The sequence below is a fragment of the Tachysurus vachellii genome, chromosome 3 (assembly GCF_030014155.1).
Source record: "Tachysurus vachellii isolate PV-2020 chromosome 3, HZAU_Pvac_v1, whole genome shotgun sequence".
In the NCBI taxonomy this organism is placed as follows: Eukaryota; Metazoa; Chordata; class Actinopteri; order Siluriformes; family Bagridae; genus Tachysurus; species Tachysurus vachellii.
The window spans coordinates 30,059,862-30,078,609 of NC_083462.1; the positions used below are offsets into that span (position 1 = coordinate 30,059,862).

The 18,748-nt window shown below is 38.9% G+C and overlaps 1 protein-coding gene across 2 annotated transcripts; it reads right to left on the reverse strand.

Annotated features, from left to right (window-relative positions):
• Positions 1-1,972: 1,972 nt before the first annotated feature.
• On the reverse strand, positions 1,973-18,455 carry oma1 (OMA1 zinc metallopeptidase). Of its 2 annotated transcripts, none has more exons than XM_060866676.1 (8): positions 17,968-18,455; positions 15,381-15,609; positions 13,104-13,277; positions 12,331-12,438; positions 10,768-10,896; positions 10,111-10,185; positions 9,250-9,399; positions 1,973-3,026 (listed from the first exon to the last, which is right to left on the reverse strand). In XM_060866676.1, the coding sequence occupies exons 1-8, from the start codon at positions 18,285-18,287 to the stop codon at positions 2,874-2,876; spliced, it is 1,338 nt and encodes a 445-aa protein (XP_060722659.1). In that variant the 5' UTR covers positions 18,288-18,455; the 3' UTR covers positions 1,973-2,873. The 2 variants fall into 2 exon arrangements, with proteins under 2 accessions (XP_060722659.1, XP_060722660.1); XM_060866677.1 differs by lacking the exon at positions 1,973-3,026 and adding an exon at positions 3,100-3,660.
• Between the last annotated feature and the right edge of the window lie 293 nt (positions 18,456-18,748).

Below are 18,748 nucleotides of genomic sequence, written 5' to 3' on the forward strand. Positions count from 1 at the left end.
TATGTATATTTTGTTATTTTGGAATGGTTGAACGGAGCCACTGGAGAACGTCATCTTTTTTGACAGTGAACAGAAATAATGGGGTACATTTTCAACAGCACCGAATAATAATTTGTACTTGGACATCTCACTGCTACACATACTCACAGGAGAATAGCTGTCAATTTCTGTAAAAGAAACCAAGAAATAGACATCATTCTGTCGATGCCCAGTGCTGAAAGAATGTTCATGTACATGTTCACTACAAATAACGAAGGCAAGATGAATTGCAGAGTTAAAAGACAAGCAGGGAAACACTGGGCATGGTGCTAGCCTGCTTTCTGACATTTTATTTATTTATTTATTCGTTTATTTATTTATTTTTTAAAGAAAGATTTAATATTCAGTCAAACAGCAGGTGTGTGGGTGAGCTTGTGAAATAAACCGTATAAAAAGAGGTTACAGTTCATTGTAAACAGCATTATGGAAAGCTGTCTTGACACCTACACACTAGGACGTGTACCAACCTGTCTGCCTACGCGCATCTTTATTCTGACTTTAATAAAGAATAAGGAAGAAGCGTTATAGAACTAGATGTATACACAAATACATCGCCCACCCTCAGATATGCAGGCCATTTGGTCAGAAATCCTTCAGCACTCTGCTATTCCACCATCACATCTGATTCTGATCCTTTTAAACAGCTACATAAAGGGTCCGAGTTATACTGCATGACATGCAGAAGCAGAATGAAGTCACAGATCTCAATGTTGCAGTCCATGTACGCTACATGGCTGAGCCTCAGGTTGCAAAGCAGGACATTTAGGGAGTTTTATTTGCTGTCTTTTTTGGTGAGGCATTTGAGAAATCAGTATAAGATATACCGTTATTTGTCCCACAATGGGGAAATTTCTCAACATCAGTATATCCATATCACCACTTTAACCAAAGAAAACAATGGGACTTTTGCAACAAGTCTCTTACCCTAAGTCAAAGTGTAACTGTAGAATTCAGTGTTTTAACTTTATACTTTACACCGATCAGCCATAACATTAACACCACTGACCACTGACCACTGACATTGATTATTTTGTTACAGTGCTACCTGTCAGTGGGCGGATATAATAAGCAGCAAGTGAACAGTTGATTTAATTTGATGTTCTGGAAGCTGGAAAATTGGACAAGTGTATGGATCTAAGTGACTCTGACATGGACCGAATTGTGTTTTTTAGATGACCGGATCAGAACATCTCCAAACGAGCAGGTCTTTTGTGGTATTCCTGGTATGCAGTGATTAGCTTGGTCTGATCCCACAGAAGAGTTCTGATAGAAAGGTGTCATCTTTGCACTTGTTCATTTTTCCTGCTTCCAACACATTATCTTTGAGAACTGACTGTTCACCTTATTCCTAATTTATCTCAACCCCAGGACTGATAGCACTGTAATGAGATAATCAAGATTATTCCCCAAGTTTACGTACTTTTCTCCTCTGGCACACACAATTCATTTCAATAACTCGGATGTATCGGTCCAACGAAAGCTCTCTTAGATCAGATCCAGCAAGCATGGAGCCAGTTCTGTAAAATCCAACTCTCCAGCCCCATGTCTAAAAATCGTCACCTCTTTTTCCAGCTTTCTCACATCTCCTCATACTCCCTCCAGGCCTCTTTGCCTCTCCTCTTTCTAATTGACTCGGTGGGTGACAGCTAGCAGCTTGATGTTCTTTACGCTATTTTACAGCTAGTAATGAGTTTCTGCTTCAGCTTTCCCATGGGACCAGACGGCCCAGGGAGCTAAGTGTGTTTGAAAAGCAAAGAAGCACTTAGACCATGCTACCAATTTTCACCCAAACACACTGGCCAGATTGCTGGCACTGTATTAGCAGCCGGATGCTGAATGCCGGCAGACACTCCCTCGTGACAGACAGGTGTCTAACGCAATGATGGGGAAAAGAAACATCAAACGTAATAACAACAATCACCAGAAACGGCAATGATAAAAATGTTGTTTTTTATTTTCTTTCACAGCTATCACACGGTCACCTGGTACATTCTTATAAAAACACACACACTCCGTATATAAATCTTTCACATTTTAAAAAGAAAAGCATGTTTTTAGTGGGGTTCATTGATCCCAAAATATAATTTATTTATTTATTTATTTTTTTTTTAAATGAGCTACAATGACAGTGATAAGAAAATCCCCATGAAACCATTCACCTATACAACTGGTCCATGGAACTATTTGTCCAAATGACCCCAAACAGAGATTATTGATTTTCCGTGATACTGCATTTTATTTAATTCCACAGTTGTCATAAATGACCACAAATATTTGACTTTTAGAGAATTTTACCCCAAATATACTCAAGCATACAGTAGCATAAACACAATATAAAATATATAATATACCCGAAAACAATATAAAGGCTAATTCTGTCTTTTTGTGAATAAATTAAATCTAAAAGTTACTTATAGCTTCATGAGGTTATTATGCTAATCCTAACATTAACGCTAACTAAACCCTCGTAATCTTTACAAACGCTGCCTTGTTCAGATGATGTTCACATACATATGGGAGGTAATAGCTGACAGATTAGAAATAAAAACAGATAAAAACTCACACGGACAAAAATTCCGTGTGGTAGTCAAGTAAACAGATTTGTCACAGCTGGCTACAAGACCAACATCTGTATATTCACGTAACGTTCATTCTCTTTATTGCCAAAATCAAATATTAAGCTCTGAAATAATATTAATTCTGTTTGCTGGTGGTTAAAACTCTATACTCAGAAGTCTGATTTCAGTCAAGTCTCAGTTTTTACTGAACAGAGTCTGTTGTTGAGCTGCCAGAGCCAATGCTACCCCTAACGGAGGCTGAACTCTCTGCTGTGTTCATTCCGCTCGCTCGCTCTCCGTCAACTCTTTGGCTTGTTTTTTTTCTTTCTCCGCGTCCTTGAGAAGCTGTTGTGCCACCTTGGAAAAGACAACCCGGGGATCAGGTTCAGAAAGAGCGGGGCAGCCGCATCTCGCACGGAGCTCTAAAGCCTGCAGTAACAAAACAAGCATATACACAATACATGTGACTTCTGATCTTACAATCAACTTACAAACTCAATTGCATAGCTTGTGGAAGTTTAATGCTAAAACGTCCTGGATTTGTTGGATGAGTCAGACTGATAAAAGTATCAACTCAGACAAAACCCACTCAGGTGTAATGTTTGCCAGTCCTTACACTGGCTCCACGTAAAGTGTATCACCAGCAGCTGATCTCTGACCTCGCGCTGGATCAGAGGCCAGAAGCCAGTATGCAAAAGTGATATAATAAAAGAAACGGTATGCAAGCAAAGCTGTCAGACTGTGAGAGCACAGTTTAATAAGGTTTCACAGCTAAACGATTAACACGGACGCTTCTCCGGGTCAAATCTTTATTCCGAACAACCACCGTGGGAGAAAATATCAGATGCAACTCTCCAGCTTTAGCCAGACAGGGAGAGGGATTTAAAAAGCTCACAGATATTTGAAGATCAGGCCATTAAAAGAAACTCAAGGCACTCGATGAAAGAGTGCTTGTGCAAAGCTTACCGGGTAACATTTACCCAAAGGAGCGCTTTAGAGCAGCACATCCTTCTGTGCTTCATCTAGTCACGATTAAGGACTGATACAAGATATAGACCACTTTCTGTAAAGAAAAGAAAAAACAGTCTGTATATGTAAAGGCAGTAATGCACAGATCATCTGTTACAAAAGAGTACAGAGGATGTTTCCTGGAAAAACCTAAACAAAAACATTTAGAAAGATTTGGAAAAGGACCTTATCCAGAGTGGCTTACATTTATCTCATTTAAACTGAGCACTTGAAGATTAAGGGCCTTGCTCAAGAGCACAAGAGAGGCAGCCACTTCCCGTAGACTGTTACATACTTTCTGTTCTGGGTGGTGGAATGAACTATCTGGATGTCTTTAAATGACGCTTAAAGACCTAAGTACTTAAACCAGACAGACAGACAAACAGACAGATAACATATTTTTAGACTTATGGTAGTTTTAGACTTTCCCTGAGCTTTTAAACTCTTCGAACTCTTGGTCTGTGAACCAGTATCAGGAAATATCCACGGATGAAGCACTTCTGTAACTCACTCTGGATACAGAAAACTGCCAAGTGCCATAAATTCTATACTCCAGCTGAGCTTATTATAACAGCAAAGTGGGACTATATCTGGGATATGTTCAACAAGCACATACGAGTGTGATATTCAGGTGTTGGATATGACTCCAACTGTTTGATGAAGACATTTTATTCCTTAAACCAGCTGCTTATGGAGCTGCTTTTGTCCTTGCAAATAACTGGTTACACATTATACTGTTAAAGTACATGTTATCACTGCCTTTAAACACTGGAGACAGAGCTGAGTGTAAAAAAAACATTTACATGAAATATAATCCAATATGAATGAACCAACCCCCAGTTCTCCCTCTTTCTAAACTTAACAAGGTGAGAGCTCATCTCAATAGTCTATTCGCAGGAGATCCATTTCAGTGTTTCAGATCAAATGGTCGCTGGCGGGCGGAAACCTCGTATGTCCAAATTTGGTCAATTTCATATTTTTTTCACATATCGATGCTATTGGTCAGTCCCCACGTGGGTCTGTTATTTTTACAAGTTATTAACCAATCTAAAGTCTTGAAAATAGCTTGAGCACAAATCTCATAACTCCATTGGACACTTCAACTGTCCACCTCTTCCTCACTCCGCGGGAGAGCTTCGCGGCATATTTCTCCTTAATAAGAGTCGCAACGAATCAACACGTCTTCTGAGGTAAATGTCTTCAAAACACTGGGCTCAAAGAAAAAAAAATCTTGACCCCCACTAGTTCTGGTGCTCGTCTGAGGACAGGAATTTAGCGCAAGACAATCCACTGCAATGCGGACTAAACCCTGTGCACTGCAGATAAGGTACTTTCCTGAAAAATTAATTTCCTGAAAAATAACGGTTTTGGAGATATGAGGATTCCGCCTGACAGCAACGAAATGAAATTACGCAGAAAATGGGTCTCAAACCTTTCACTGTATTTTATTTTTGCAGTCTTTTTAATGGAACCATTTATTGGAACTAAAGATTATATATATATCTTTTAGGCACTGTGAGTGAGAAGGCGGGACAGAGAACTTTCACTGCATGAGATGGCGACGTCTGGCCAATAATGATGTGACTACTAACTTGCTTTTGCAAAGAGTTTAACTGTGATGCCTCATCTGGAAGTCCAAAGAAAGCAATCATTGGACAGGGTTGCAAATGTATCCCTAGTATAGTGGACACTGTACTGAAATAACTTGGCCAAAAATGTTATAGTCATGGACAGAAGTGGCTCACGTGACACTGAGTTCTCAACATCTGGGTAAATTCGAGAATCTTGAAAAATGGCCTCAAATATTTGTCCTATATTGCACTGGTTCTGTGAGAATCCCAGGACTGACGCTTTGTCATGGGTATTCATTAAGTCTGCCTCACGCATGCCTTCATGTCTTCAAACCCTTAATATTGGAATAACAGATTGTAAAAGACTTCAATCAAAATCAGAATCATCAAAGAGAGAGAGAGTGAGAGACAAAGAAAGAGTGTGAGAGAGAGAGAGAGAGAGGGGTCAGAGGATCTGCAATTATCAGCTTCAGACCATGGTAACATGTTATCAGGATGACTCACCTCCCCTTTCGCTTCTATATAAGTGAGTGCACACCTGTGAATGGAGTGCTTTAAAAGTATGAACATCACACACACTCCTTTAACCAAAAGAGTAACCCTCTGCAAAAGATCCATGTAACGTGCAACATCAGAGCAACTGGATTTGCCATTAACTTTGGAACTGGTAATTAAGTAGCACATGGCGGATGTGTCTCCATCAATAAAGGAAAATGAATGAAGAGAGGGCGGGGTTTCTCACAGAACATGTCTCTATGGAGTACTGCAGCCACACTAAGATTGTGAAAGGATACATACACACACACACTCGCACGCGCTTGATAGACAATTACCATCTTTACCATCTGTTCCCCTTGTGTTTGTGGCACCTCAGTGCCAGTATGCAGGGAGGTTTCTTTCAGTCAATGGTTCAGGTTCACGCTGAAGGTTAAGTAAGCCCGTGTGTGTGACTAATACACACATGCATGCACACACACCCATACGGCAGATTTCCGAGCGACCTCCACCACTTTGTGTGTGTATATATTGAAGAGCCATTTTGTGGAGCCAGTGGCTTGTGACGGGAGAGATAGCTGTGCATGTTCCTGTAAATGAGTGCCCTCCACATTCAACTCACTCTCTCACTGGCTTTCTCTTTTTCCCTGCGTCAAACTGAGCTCTTCATCTACACACATACACACACAAACACGCATATTGATTCATCAACAGCAAAAGTTAAGGTGTTGGTGGGGATTTCTGGCAGAGTTTGAGACGTGACAAAGCTTTAGATGTCTAAAGCCATGCACATATCTTACGTGAGGAATTTATTGTGGAAGGAAATGTAAACTCCATTCCTGCTTTAAAGGTATAGTTAGATACCTGGCGCAATACACCGAGGCTAGCTGCCCTAATGGAGCCCTCTTATTTTAAAGATATAATATGTTCTTATTTTTAATCTATTTTAAGATGTACTAATTGTATTTAAATCATGATGTGATTTCACCAGACTGTTAAACATACAGTAGTTGCCTAACAGACAAGTAGGTGTTAAGGATATTAATTAGCATCTACTGTAGACAGACGATGTTTTCTAAACCAGAAACATGCAAAGACTGATAAAAAAAAATCATTTGTGCCAGAATGGAATAGTATCATTCAGGGCTTTTCACATTAAGCTTAATTTGCCATCATTCTAACCCCTGACTTTTACTCTGGGTACAGAAACATTTCACACTTGTACTATAAAAGCAGAGTTTTTACCTGGAGTTACAATGTGGTGTTAGAATGGTACGATCAGATGCTTAGAATCAGGCACCCAATCTGTGTTCTTTATATCATGAAAACCAGGACGTAACAACACTTAACAAAAACAGCTCGGTATCAAAGTACCTGCTGTAGTGAGGGGAAATAGGTGATACAGAAAATTTAGTGGACGTTGGATATTAACTAACACCCGATCAACTATATGACAAATATAAAAATGGCAAAAAAGATTACAAGTCTATATAAGATAATAACTGCTCAGGTGTCAGAACAACGGATCTTTATCTTATGGATGTGAAAGTGTGAGACAAGTCGATACTTAAATACAAGTCGTTTGTTGTATTTAAACAATCGTGGTTATCGATGCCACAAATATGCGATAAGAAAAAAGATAAACCAGGGTTAGGGATGTACAGTGTGAAGCATCAGATTATGAAAATCCAGGATTAATTATTAACCCCAGGTAAAATATGAGCAGTGTGAAACATAACGCAGGATTGTGTTTACCCTGAGTTTACAATGACACAGGATTAACTATTCCACGTGTAAAAAAACACTTTGTGTGTATGATGCAAGCACAAATCGCCTCATAATGCTAGGCATCTCATACTGAAACATCCACTTGCCTGGAGGTCTATTTAAATAAATGTAGGATTTGTCCATGCCTATATATTGCTGCGGTGTCCTTTTCTGCCACTCCATCTCACTGTTGATTTTCTTAGACGCACACTTCTGATCATGAATATTCATGAAGCAGATCCAGAATGTTTTTTAAATATTCATTAGCTTGCTATTAGGTTTCTCAGCAAAAGGTGAAGCATTATTAATAGCCATGCAGTCATGAGTTGTGCTGTATGCTGATTGAGCTCCACAGGCCACACATAGTGATGTATTGTGTATTCTTTCCAGTTTTCCATCTGAGCTGATTTTTGAGGAGAACTTTGACTGTTTTATAGCCAATGTTATTAAAAGTGTTGCTAGAGATGTCTTAATACTTTTTTATAGAGCAACACTGTTCTTATGCGCTTTATTTTTTTTAACCCTTTTTACCAGTTCATTGATAATCTGTTCTGTCTGTGCTATGGAAAGCAATCAGTATAAACAAATGAATAATTTTATTGCCACATGTCTGATATAAAATTAGTCAGAACCTCTGTTTGGTTAAAGATAACACCTTCAGATTGTAGATGAAATGGGTTTGAAATCACCATTTACTTTGAAGATAAAAATATTTGTGTGAAAGCAAACTTTTGTATATTTTTTTTCTTTTTTTTTCCTTTGAATATATTGCCCCTGGTAGGCTAGATAAAAACAGAAATATTTCTTAAAAAAAACTATAATTTCTTAAAGAGTTTTTTTCTTTCATACAAGCCATTAAGCACCACTGTGGAGTGACATGACAAAGACATTCAATGCTGAACATGGACACAACGAAACAGGCACAAATTCCATATTTGGCCTCTGGGGGAAAAAAAAAGAGAAGTACATTTATTTTTTAAACACATTATTGGAATGGCGGAGTCGTGATTTTTTTTTTCATCACACCGGTCAATCTGAGAAGGCCTCCACTGATCCCTCAGTCATTATAGCTACTCGTGTGTCATTAAGCAAAGCTCTGAGGAAGTGCCGTGCAAACTCCAAGTGAATAATTTAGCCTCTGACAAAGGATTTTTGTCTCTGACAGTCCTGTGTTGATGAGCTGGAACTCACCCTTGTGTGTGTGTGGGTGTGTGTGTGTGTGTGTGTGTGCGTGCGTGCGTGTGTGTGTGTGTGTTTGTGCGTGCACATGTTTGAACACTGTCTTAGAGACAAGCAAGGCAATTTAAGGTGCTAGATTACTTGGATTGGTATCACACAAGAATGTGTGCATAGTACAAATTTCTGGAAAACCAATTGTGGGGTTTTGGCAGTGTACATCAGAGAAAGGAGTAGAAAGCAGTGCAAAGAAATGGAACATTATTCCAAAAATCGTTCAACATATTTTGTTGTTGCTGCTAACGTTTAATCCAGTGGTTTAACTCTAAAAGCCAGGGACTGACTCTAAAATAATTCTTCAAACACCTCTAATACGGATTGTTGTCAAACAATCAAAAGAAAAGCAGGGATCTTTCTATTAATAAAAAATCAACACAACACATTAAACGTGAGGCATCTTTGGTGCATGATTTCCACCACTCTAAACAAATATTTCCATGATCACAGATTATTGGCTGTGATTCACAGACCCCACTTTAAAGAAACTCCATGAAGATCATGGTCTTTACTTGGTGGGTAGATGTGCATGAGCTGTGTGATAGTGCAGAGAGACATGTGGGTTTGTGTGGCGTTACCGCAGGAACAAGGTGGTCAAGTTGTGTGATGCGACTGCGGTGGGAGGGGTGGGTGGAAAACCACTCAGGCATAGTGAATTCTTCTGATAATTGATTGGATAACTCCATCTTCTGCCAAAAGACAGGGCTGGATCTCACATCCACACATGCCTGGGAAGAAAGAAGAAGAAGAAGAAGAAGAAGAAGAAGAAGAAGAAGAAGAAGAAGAAGAAGAAGAAAGGAAGGAAGGAAGGAAGGAAGGAAGAAAAAAGAAAGAAAGAAAGAAAGAAAGAACAGAGAAAAAAAGGAAGAAAAAAGAGAGAGTTAATTGCATTCAAATACTGTTTAAACCCACAGAAAAAAACTGCAAGCAATTTCCAACAGGTATAAATGTAATTACACTGTAATTGTATTGTAATTCTTTTGTAATTGCACTGTACTGTAAGTGTATTCAAATATCGTAATTGTTCTGTAATTATATTGTAATTGTAAATGTAATGAAACAATTATTGTATTGTATTGTAATTGTACTGTAATTATCCTGTATGTGCTGTTTTTGTAATCGTACTTTCTTTTGCATTTAGAAAATAGGAATCAACTTGTTTATTACAAGAATTATGAGAGCGCTACATGGCACAGCATGTACTACTGTGTGTGTGTGTGTGTGTGTGTGTGTGTGTGTGTGTGAACACTGCCATCTAATGCAGACTTTGTGTCCACTAAATCCATTAAACAACAATCCAGTGTCCAACTGATCAGGTTTATTAGTATGTTCTGCATTATGATGCAACATACCATTATCTAACTGTAGAATTAAATGACACTATATAAACACTGGTGTTATTTAGAGTTTGGATCCTTTATTGTTGATGTGTGGTGTACCTTCGCTGCCAGCTGCAGTCCAATTTGATCAGCCTCTGCTTCTAGTTTCCGACTGTAAGGTCTGTTAAACAAAATCTGCAACAGAGCATTCACTTAATACACAACCAACACAGCTGTGATAAGGTCTAATGGTTTGTGCTCACTACCATGACCTGGTGTTAGCTTTTTTGTTATAACTCCATTATCTGTAAATTATGGTTTTAAATAACTTTATTTCTCTAAATGATACTGATTTTAGCATTTACCATGAATAAGAAGATATTTTCCATTATAAATGTAAGTATAGGCAATATTTTCATGAAATAACAGAAGGAGAATAACGAAAGGAAAAGAACTCGACACAGAAGAGCTAGTGTATTATAATGCAGAACAAAAGGGTTCAATAAAAACAAAAGTGACAATTAAACTTCAATTTAAACACCCCGTCACTTATTATTATTATTATTATTACAGTAGTGCAATTTTCCATCCATTTCTTCTAGAAAACCCAAAGCATGCTTTGTAACAGAAAAGTTCTCACTGCAGACCGCTAGCTTTCTATTGGCACACAAATATTTCTAAATGTTACTGATTTAAACTGAACATAAAATGAAAATGCATTTTAATAAAATCTTTGGTTCTGTGGATGTGGGACGTTGAAATGCAAGACGTTCTCACCTCAACTAGTTTGCCTTGTATCCACTGACCCAACAAAGCAAGACTGTCTCGAGGACAGATCGCCCAAATCATTGTCAACAGGACCATAGATAACAAATCCAGCACATGGGACAAACTAGCCTGCTCTGCCTGAGTGAGAGAGAGAGAGAGAGAGAGAGAGAGAGAGAGAGAGAGAGAGAGAGAGACACGGAAAGAGAGACACAGAAAGAGAGACAGAGAGAGAGACAGAGAGAGGGTGACAGAGAGAGGGAGACAGAGAGACAGAGAGACAGAGAGAGAGAGAGAGAGAGACAGACAGACAGACAGACAGAGAGAGAGAGAGAGAGAGAGAGAGAGAGAGAGAGAGAGAGATTTTTGGACGAATCAGTAATGTGTGAAATTCCACATTAACAACTCATTCATTCATTCATTCATTCATTCATCCATAAGATTAATCAGTAATTATCACAGAACTAAAATGTGAGTATGTAAATGAACCGAATGTAATGCCACAGCTATCAGACTGTTTTCTGCGAGTGCGAACTGCAATAGTGAAATGTGCCGCAATGCAGATGGCATCAGAAACTTTATATTACCTGCGGGCCTCGTCAGAACAAACCCGTTCCAACAGCCTGTCGCATCGGAGAGCAAACGAGGCTCTCTTCCCTCTCGCTCTAATATCAGCCAGTGATCTCAGTCCAAGCAGCCTGGCAGTCACAGTCGTTAAAATGCACTTCATTCATTCATTCATTCATTCATTCATTCATTCTCAACTGTCTCAGCAAAGATAAACGTGACACTCGTCTAATAAAAATCCACTCTCTCTCTCTTCTGCCATCTCACACACACACAGCCCTGAGGTAAACATTTAATAGAGACAGATAAGGATCTGGAGTCTTCACATGACTGACTAGCCTATAACACACTGGCACTCGTCACTGAAATTTACAATAGGATTTTTTATTTATTATTTTTTAAATGTGCTGCTGAAAAAGTGTCAAATAATAAACAACTGCAGTAGGTTATGCATGCAGTAGCACAAAAATGAAGATTTCTGGTTTTATTAAGTAATCATTTTTAAAAAGGCTGGAACGAGTTAACGTGGAAAAAAAAAACCTCTGAAACACTGAAGACAGCTGAGCAAACAAATTTCTGTTATTCTATCTTTGATTCTCAGGCTGATGTCGATTATCTTCGCTTATCCATTATTTAACTCCACAGGATGTTCCGTGCTAAGCTATGCTGCGTTCGTTCGAAATTCTGCCCACGGTCTCACCACGACGCATGATGCAACAGCTCTGAAACGTTATAACTGCACCCCTAAACACACTTAACGCCTTTTAGACAGGATGCTCGCTTCATTTCAATTTAGCGCTGATGCAGAGATGAAAGCAAAGCATGATGTGAGCAAAAGCGAGATAAACAGGCCGTTTAAAAGCACGATGAAGGGTGTTTTTCTTCCTAAACAGAATTCAGCGGGACAGCAAGGAGGATGATGGGATGCTAATGCGTCTCCTACAACGTACTACACAACAGGATTACTCTAAATCAGCCTACATGAAGGCATTGCGGTGTAGCACTTACAGCATGACCGATCAGAGCGTGGGCCATCTCATGCCCCAGGACAAAAGCCAGCTGATGGATGTCTCCAACAGCCTCCAGCATTCCTGTAAAGACAAATATCATCCCATTCTTTTGCGCACACACACACACACACACACACACACACGCACACAATAGATTATATCATTTTATACTATACATTTGTTTGATTCTTCTTACTTGAACCACTGTATCAACTTTATTAAGGGGGATTAATAAAGGTCTCTCTCATCTCATTATAATGTAACTAATTAAAGCTCCAACGTGATAAAAAATAAAAAGCTACGGTGTAATAATTAAAAAAAAATAAATTAAAGCATATTTCCTCAAGAAAATCAAAACTGTGACATATTTGGTGCACATCAAGGCATAAAAAGATGCCCACACATCCACCAAACATAACCACACACACAGTTTAACAAAACTAACCACACGGTTGCCAATTTGGTGAATGTAGGTCTGTGTTTGCTTTGGCACTGACCACCTATTTCGTCTCAAAATAGAAAGAGAGAAAGTAAGAGAGAAATTGAAAGAGAGAGAGAGAGAGAGAGAGAGGCAAGTTCATTCAAATGGTCAGTTCATGTGAAAGCACTTCAACGTGAGGAACTAAAAGACTCAGAATATACTACAAGATGTAAATATCTAAAGATGTCAAATATCTAAAGGTGAGAGTTTCACACTGAATATTCCTGAATCATTTGGATTCAACCCAAATAAAAAGCTCCATACATTCTTCTATCTCCTGACTCACTTACAGGCAGGACATAAGCATTGGCAGTGGGGCTCTCGATCAAATGAACGGTCCAGGGAACAGATTTCATCCCTTCAATATCCTCGTTTCGATCGACCAAGTGTTGGACCACTCGCTTAACCACCTGATACCTGGGGTCAAAATCAGGGATCAACGAATTCTCGTGCTCCTCTAAGCACTAGTAAAAAAACAAAAAAGTAAGCAAAGAAAGAAAGCAAAAAAAAAACACAAGTACATGGTGATTAATCGGAAAACACTTGAATAACAGATCTACCCAATGACTTGGTGTATAAGTAATATGGCGTAGAAAACTGCATCATTAGAATTCATGTATGTAAGTGAAACAAAATTATTGTGGTGATGACCAGCCCAGAAACAATCCTGGTTATCAACTGGAGTATTTGAGCCTGGCAAGAAAACACACTTGAATCTATGTTTCTGATTTTGAACACTAGATAAAGTGCAGCCTGCATAATAGCTGCTGAAACCCATGTTCAAGTTGTCAAGTATTCTTGATAGACAATGGCTATTCAGATAAATGATGTAAATGCTAAAAGGTTTTTCCACGCTTTTTCATAAAATTCGCTTGTCTCTCTGCGTAGTAACTATGGTGCCAGCAATGCTACAAGTAGTGCTTGACAAACAAGGATGATGTCTACATATTTATTTAAAAAGAAATTGTGTGGCGTATTTGAATTTAGAATTAGTAGCAGCAGTAATAAGAGTTAAGGAGATACAATAGTAGTAAATAGTAGCAGGAGTAGAACTACTAGTAGCAAGTAATACTATAGTAGTAATAGCAGACGTAGTAGCAGTAGTAATAACTGAAGTTAAAGGTGGGGTCTCCGTTGTTTGAGAAATGCTTAAGAAAACTGCTTTGGGCCGCCAAACAAAACAAAAACAAAACTAACGTGTAGCCAATGAGCAGAAAGGGGCGTGTCTTGTCAATATGCGGCAGAGAGAGTGTTCAGTGCGCATGTGTGACATTAGCAGAAAGCGGTTTTAACATTGACATGGAGGATAAAAACAAAGAAAGAAAGCGAAGAACGGTCGCTAGATAAGGCGAGAAGTAGGACCCGTGTTAATATAGGATCAGCTTTCCAGCGTTGGAGAGAACTGAACGTCTTCCGCGTGAATCGGAGCTAAGCCTTTCACAACACACAGTACTACAATAACACATTTGTTTTACCATAGTATTATTCATTGAGTCATTGAGTATTATCATTGATAAAAATATCCCCTCGGTCAGCTGCCCCAACAGGTTCCACCATAATACTTGTCTGGGTTATACTTGGGTTATACTTGTATGGTGTATGTGTGGGCAGAGCTATCAAAACAGGGGTAGGACCCATTTGGGTTAGGAGCGTATTTGTTTTGGTGATTTCAAATGTCAACATTGGCTTTCAAACAACAAAGACCCCAACTTTAAGTAGTAGTGGAACTAACAGTACTAGTAGTAAAGAAATAGACACAGTAGTAGTGGTAATACAGTGTAGTATATGAGTATATATAGTAGTAGCAGTAGTAATATAGAAGTAGTATTAGTAGTAATAGTAGAAGTAACAGTAGTGATAGACGTTTAGTTGTAGTGGCAGTATTAGTAGTGTAGTATAGTAGCAGTAGCACTAGCAGCAGTTATGTATCAGTAGTAGCAGTAGTAATAAAGTAGTAGTTGGTGTAATAGACTAATAGTAGCAGAATAATAGTAGTATTAGTACAATAGTTAGTCTACAGTCGGTGAAGATTCTCAGTCATCCAGGTGTGGTTATCTGAGTGTTAAGTCTGGTCACATTCTTTCTAGTTAGATTGAAACGTTTCACTACTAGGGTTGCAAAATTCCTGGAATTTTCACGACTGGAAACTTTCCATAGGAATTAAAGGGAATTTACGTAATTTCAAGTTAGCCTATAACTGGGAACTTAAATGTAGTTGAAAAAAAAAACTTGCAGGATAATCTTGGTTAAAACAACCAGATTTACTGCAATTTCAGTTGCACATTCATCAATCCCATGCACACAGCACTTTGCCTACTTCAGGGCTATTGAATAAGGGAGAATTGTTAGGATGTAAAGAGGAGGAGAGGAGGAACAGAATGTATAGAAGTATTAGGGACAGTCAGAGAATTCTCCTAAGTAGTCCAGTTGACGGTTAGTCTATAGCTTACATTTATGACATTTGGCAGATGCCCTTATCCACATCTCATTTTATATAATCTCATCTTTTACAACTGAGCTACAACATCTCCTAAATTATAGCTGTAATTATGAGAGAAGACTCGTACCAATTCTGTAGCATGCTCAGTCAGTTTAATAAAGGTCTCCTTGCTGAAAACCAGTAATCGGCTTCTGCCAGTCAGAGGACTCTCTTCCATGTAGGTGAAAAAGAACAGAGAGATGAAGAGCATCAACCCTGTGCCAACTCCTGTCAGACGCCAGCGTCGCTGCCATGCCCACTCGCGCAAGAGCTGCTTCTTATTGGGGGGCAAAGCCTTCCACCATTTCCTGATACTTCTACAATCAGACACAGAGAGAGAGAGAGGGAGAGAGAGAGAGAGAGAGAGAGAGAAAGAGAGAGAGAGAGAATTCAGTCAGATGTTAGATAAAAGATATTAGCTAACTTTAGCTAGAATTTTAGCTATATCTAGCTTTATTGCTAAAATCTATTAAGTTGTTTTTTTTTTAAATAGTTGTTATAGATATTACCTTAAAATGTGTCCCTTTTTCCAAATCTGTGTGCTAATAAATAAGCCTACTACTAATGCTAGCTGGGAAGCTAAGCTAATAATTCACAGATGCTAATGTTTCCATGTCTCATGAGGTGTGAAAAAGGGCATTGGTTTATGGCTCAGCCTTTTGTAAAGCCTTAATGTATGTCTATAACACTTTAATGAAATATTCAGGACTTTACTATTACTGTTTGATATTCATAATATTGTAAAATCAATATACAATAACCTGTTTAAGCAGCTGAGGTTATGCTGAAATTTGGTCTGTTTTTTAAAGTGCTGCACTTAGCATTTCCTGTGAGGTGTTAAATAAGGTACTAATCAAATATCATGGGTTTAACATTGCCATGCAAACATTTGAGGGCTATTGTGTATTTTGTCTTCTAAGTTGTACAGGAAATCTGGAGATATTTTCAGTCAACCATAGCTCCTGTAGCTCAACTTATTTCATTTCCAGCATCACAGATTCAGTTCCCTTATGCTGAAGTGAATGCTTTTTCTTTCTAGAAGTGACATGACAACTATTTTCAAATTGCACACATAAAATTCCATGAATGTTATAATCCCTTATTATTGTATTTATGGCTACAGCTAAAAATGTGATTATTATTGTGTAAAAACAAATAGAATTCAGTTTCCAGACTCAGAGATCTATAGCATTCAATCAACAGACCTTAAAGCAGACGGCTGTGGATATTCATTCATTCATTCAGTTTCTAACAGTTATCCGAACTTCTATCTCAGGCGTCATTGGGCATCAAGGCAGGATATCACACCTTATAATATCTTTCATTATTTAAGTGAGACAGACTTCTGTTCTGTCATGCAGCAAATATCAGCTGGCTTCTGACTCTGGCGTCAATCTGCACAAGACATCCAGCCTGCTACAAAACACACAAACTCTAAGTGCCTGTTTTTACTAAATGTTTTTCAGAGATAAACATATGTGTTAAACTGAGAATGTCAATTTAATGAATCAGAAAAATGTACAATAGCTCCATAACATATGGATGTTATTATTATGTGTAATAACATAGTATTAATAATTAATATTTTGATTTTTAAGAAAAATAACAATAAAAAGGTTTACAGCTGAACACTGGGGTAAAGAGCACAAACATAACAGTCATTACTGAATGTTGTATTTTACATGCTACCATTTTATCAGACCAACCTCAAATACTCAATATTTTAACAATGTAATAAAGAACCAACAAGCAGTAAACATCTGAAAAAACACACAGAGGTTTACTGAGGCACAGAATCGTCCGATCATGACATGTCTGCTTATTTTGCTTCATTTGCCCGAAAAAAATCCACTTGTAGAAAATGTTCTGTTCATTTCTTTGAGTGACAAAAAAGATGTATAACTTCTACTGTACATTCTTATGTTCTCCAGATGAACAATAACCTAACTGGCACCTGATCTTCACGCAATCAGCTGCACTTTCTGTTTGCATTATTCACTTCAAATGAGAGATTTAAAAAAGAGTGAGAGAGAGTGAGAGAGAGAGAGAGAGAGAGAGAGAGAGAGAGAGAGAGAGAGAGAGAGAGAGTGAGAGAGACAGTGAGAGAGAGACAGAGACAGTGAGAGAGAGACAGAGAGAGAGAGAGAGAGAGAGAGAGAGAGAGTGAGAGAGAGACAGAGGCAGTGAGAGAGAGACAGAGACAGTGAGAGACAGTGACAAAGAGAGAGAGACAGTGACAGAGAGAGAGAGACAGTGACAGAGAGAGAGAGACAGAGAGAGAGACAGTGACAGAGAGAGAGAGACAGTGACAGAGAGACAGTGACAGACAGAGAGAGACAGTGACAGAGAGAGACAGAGACAGTGAGAGAGAGACAGTGACAGAGAGAGAGAGAGAGACAGTGACAGAGAGAGAAAGTGACAGAGAGTGACAGACAGAGAGAGACAGTGACAGAGAGAGAGAGAGAGAGAGAGAGAGAGAGAGAGAGAGAGAGAGAGAGACAGAGACAGTGAGAGAGAGACAGAGACAGTGAGAGAGAGACAGTGACAGAGAGAGAGAGACAGTGACAGAGAGAGAGAGACGTCTTTATGTCGTTGTAGTCTTATCGTGTATGTTAGCATGTAGTCTGGTCCATCCTTCTCTGCTGGTGGTGCAGCTTTTCTGTAAGATTCCTCACCTGCCCACGATGATGGCTGTGACCTTCTGCAGAGGTTTGACCAGCAGCCACAGCAGTGCAGCAGGCGGAGTGTGGAGTCCAGCTGAAGTGTGAAACTCCTTCACAGGAAAATGTGAGACACCGACTGAAGCCGGGGAAAGAAGTCTTGGCAAAATAGTCCTGTGAGAAACAGAAGAACGGCTCGAACAAATCGCCGAGGTTGAGACTGACCCCGGACTTCTCGAGCTCCAGCCATGACGAGATTGTTTCTGACACTGAAGTCGGCTGAAGGTCGGTGAAGTTTGAGCCGTTCGACAAACACGAGTGCAAAATAAAAACATTGTACACAACACTACATGCAGGATGTCATTTGTTGCAGTAGAAAACACCAGCACTGACTTGTCACCATACCATTAGTTAATGGCGGTGCAGTTACGGAAGTTATATTTGTAAATTTCGCTAGACTGAAAGCTGTTCGGTCAAGTTTCCGTCGTCGTTGTTGTATTTGTTGTAGTTCTCAAGAGTTCGCTGTTACATCTAAAACGGTCCCCTCTTGAACAGCGCGTGTAGATATGGTTCCACACCGGGGTGAGTATCACATTTTGTCTTGGTAAATATTGAGCTCTTTGGAAATATTTTTTTGTCTGAATAAATAATAATTCACCGAACAGCAGTCACCAGATTTTATGGAACTTTCCAAATTAACACGAGAAGGTAGTTAAAGGTTTGTTTGTTTATTTATTTATTTATTTATTTATTTATATGTTTGTGGTCTTTAGATGAAAAACTCTCAAGCCATGAA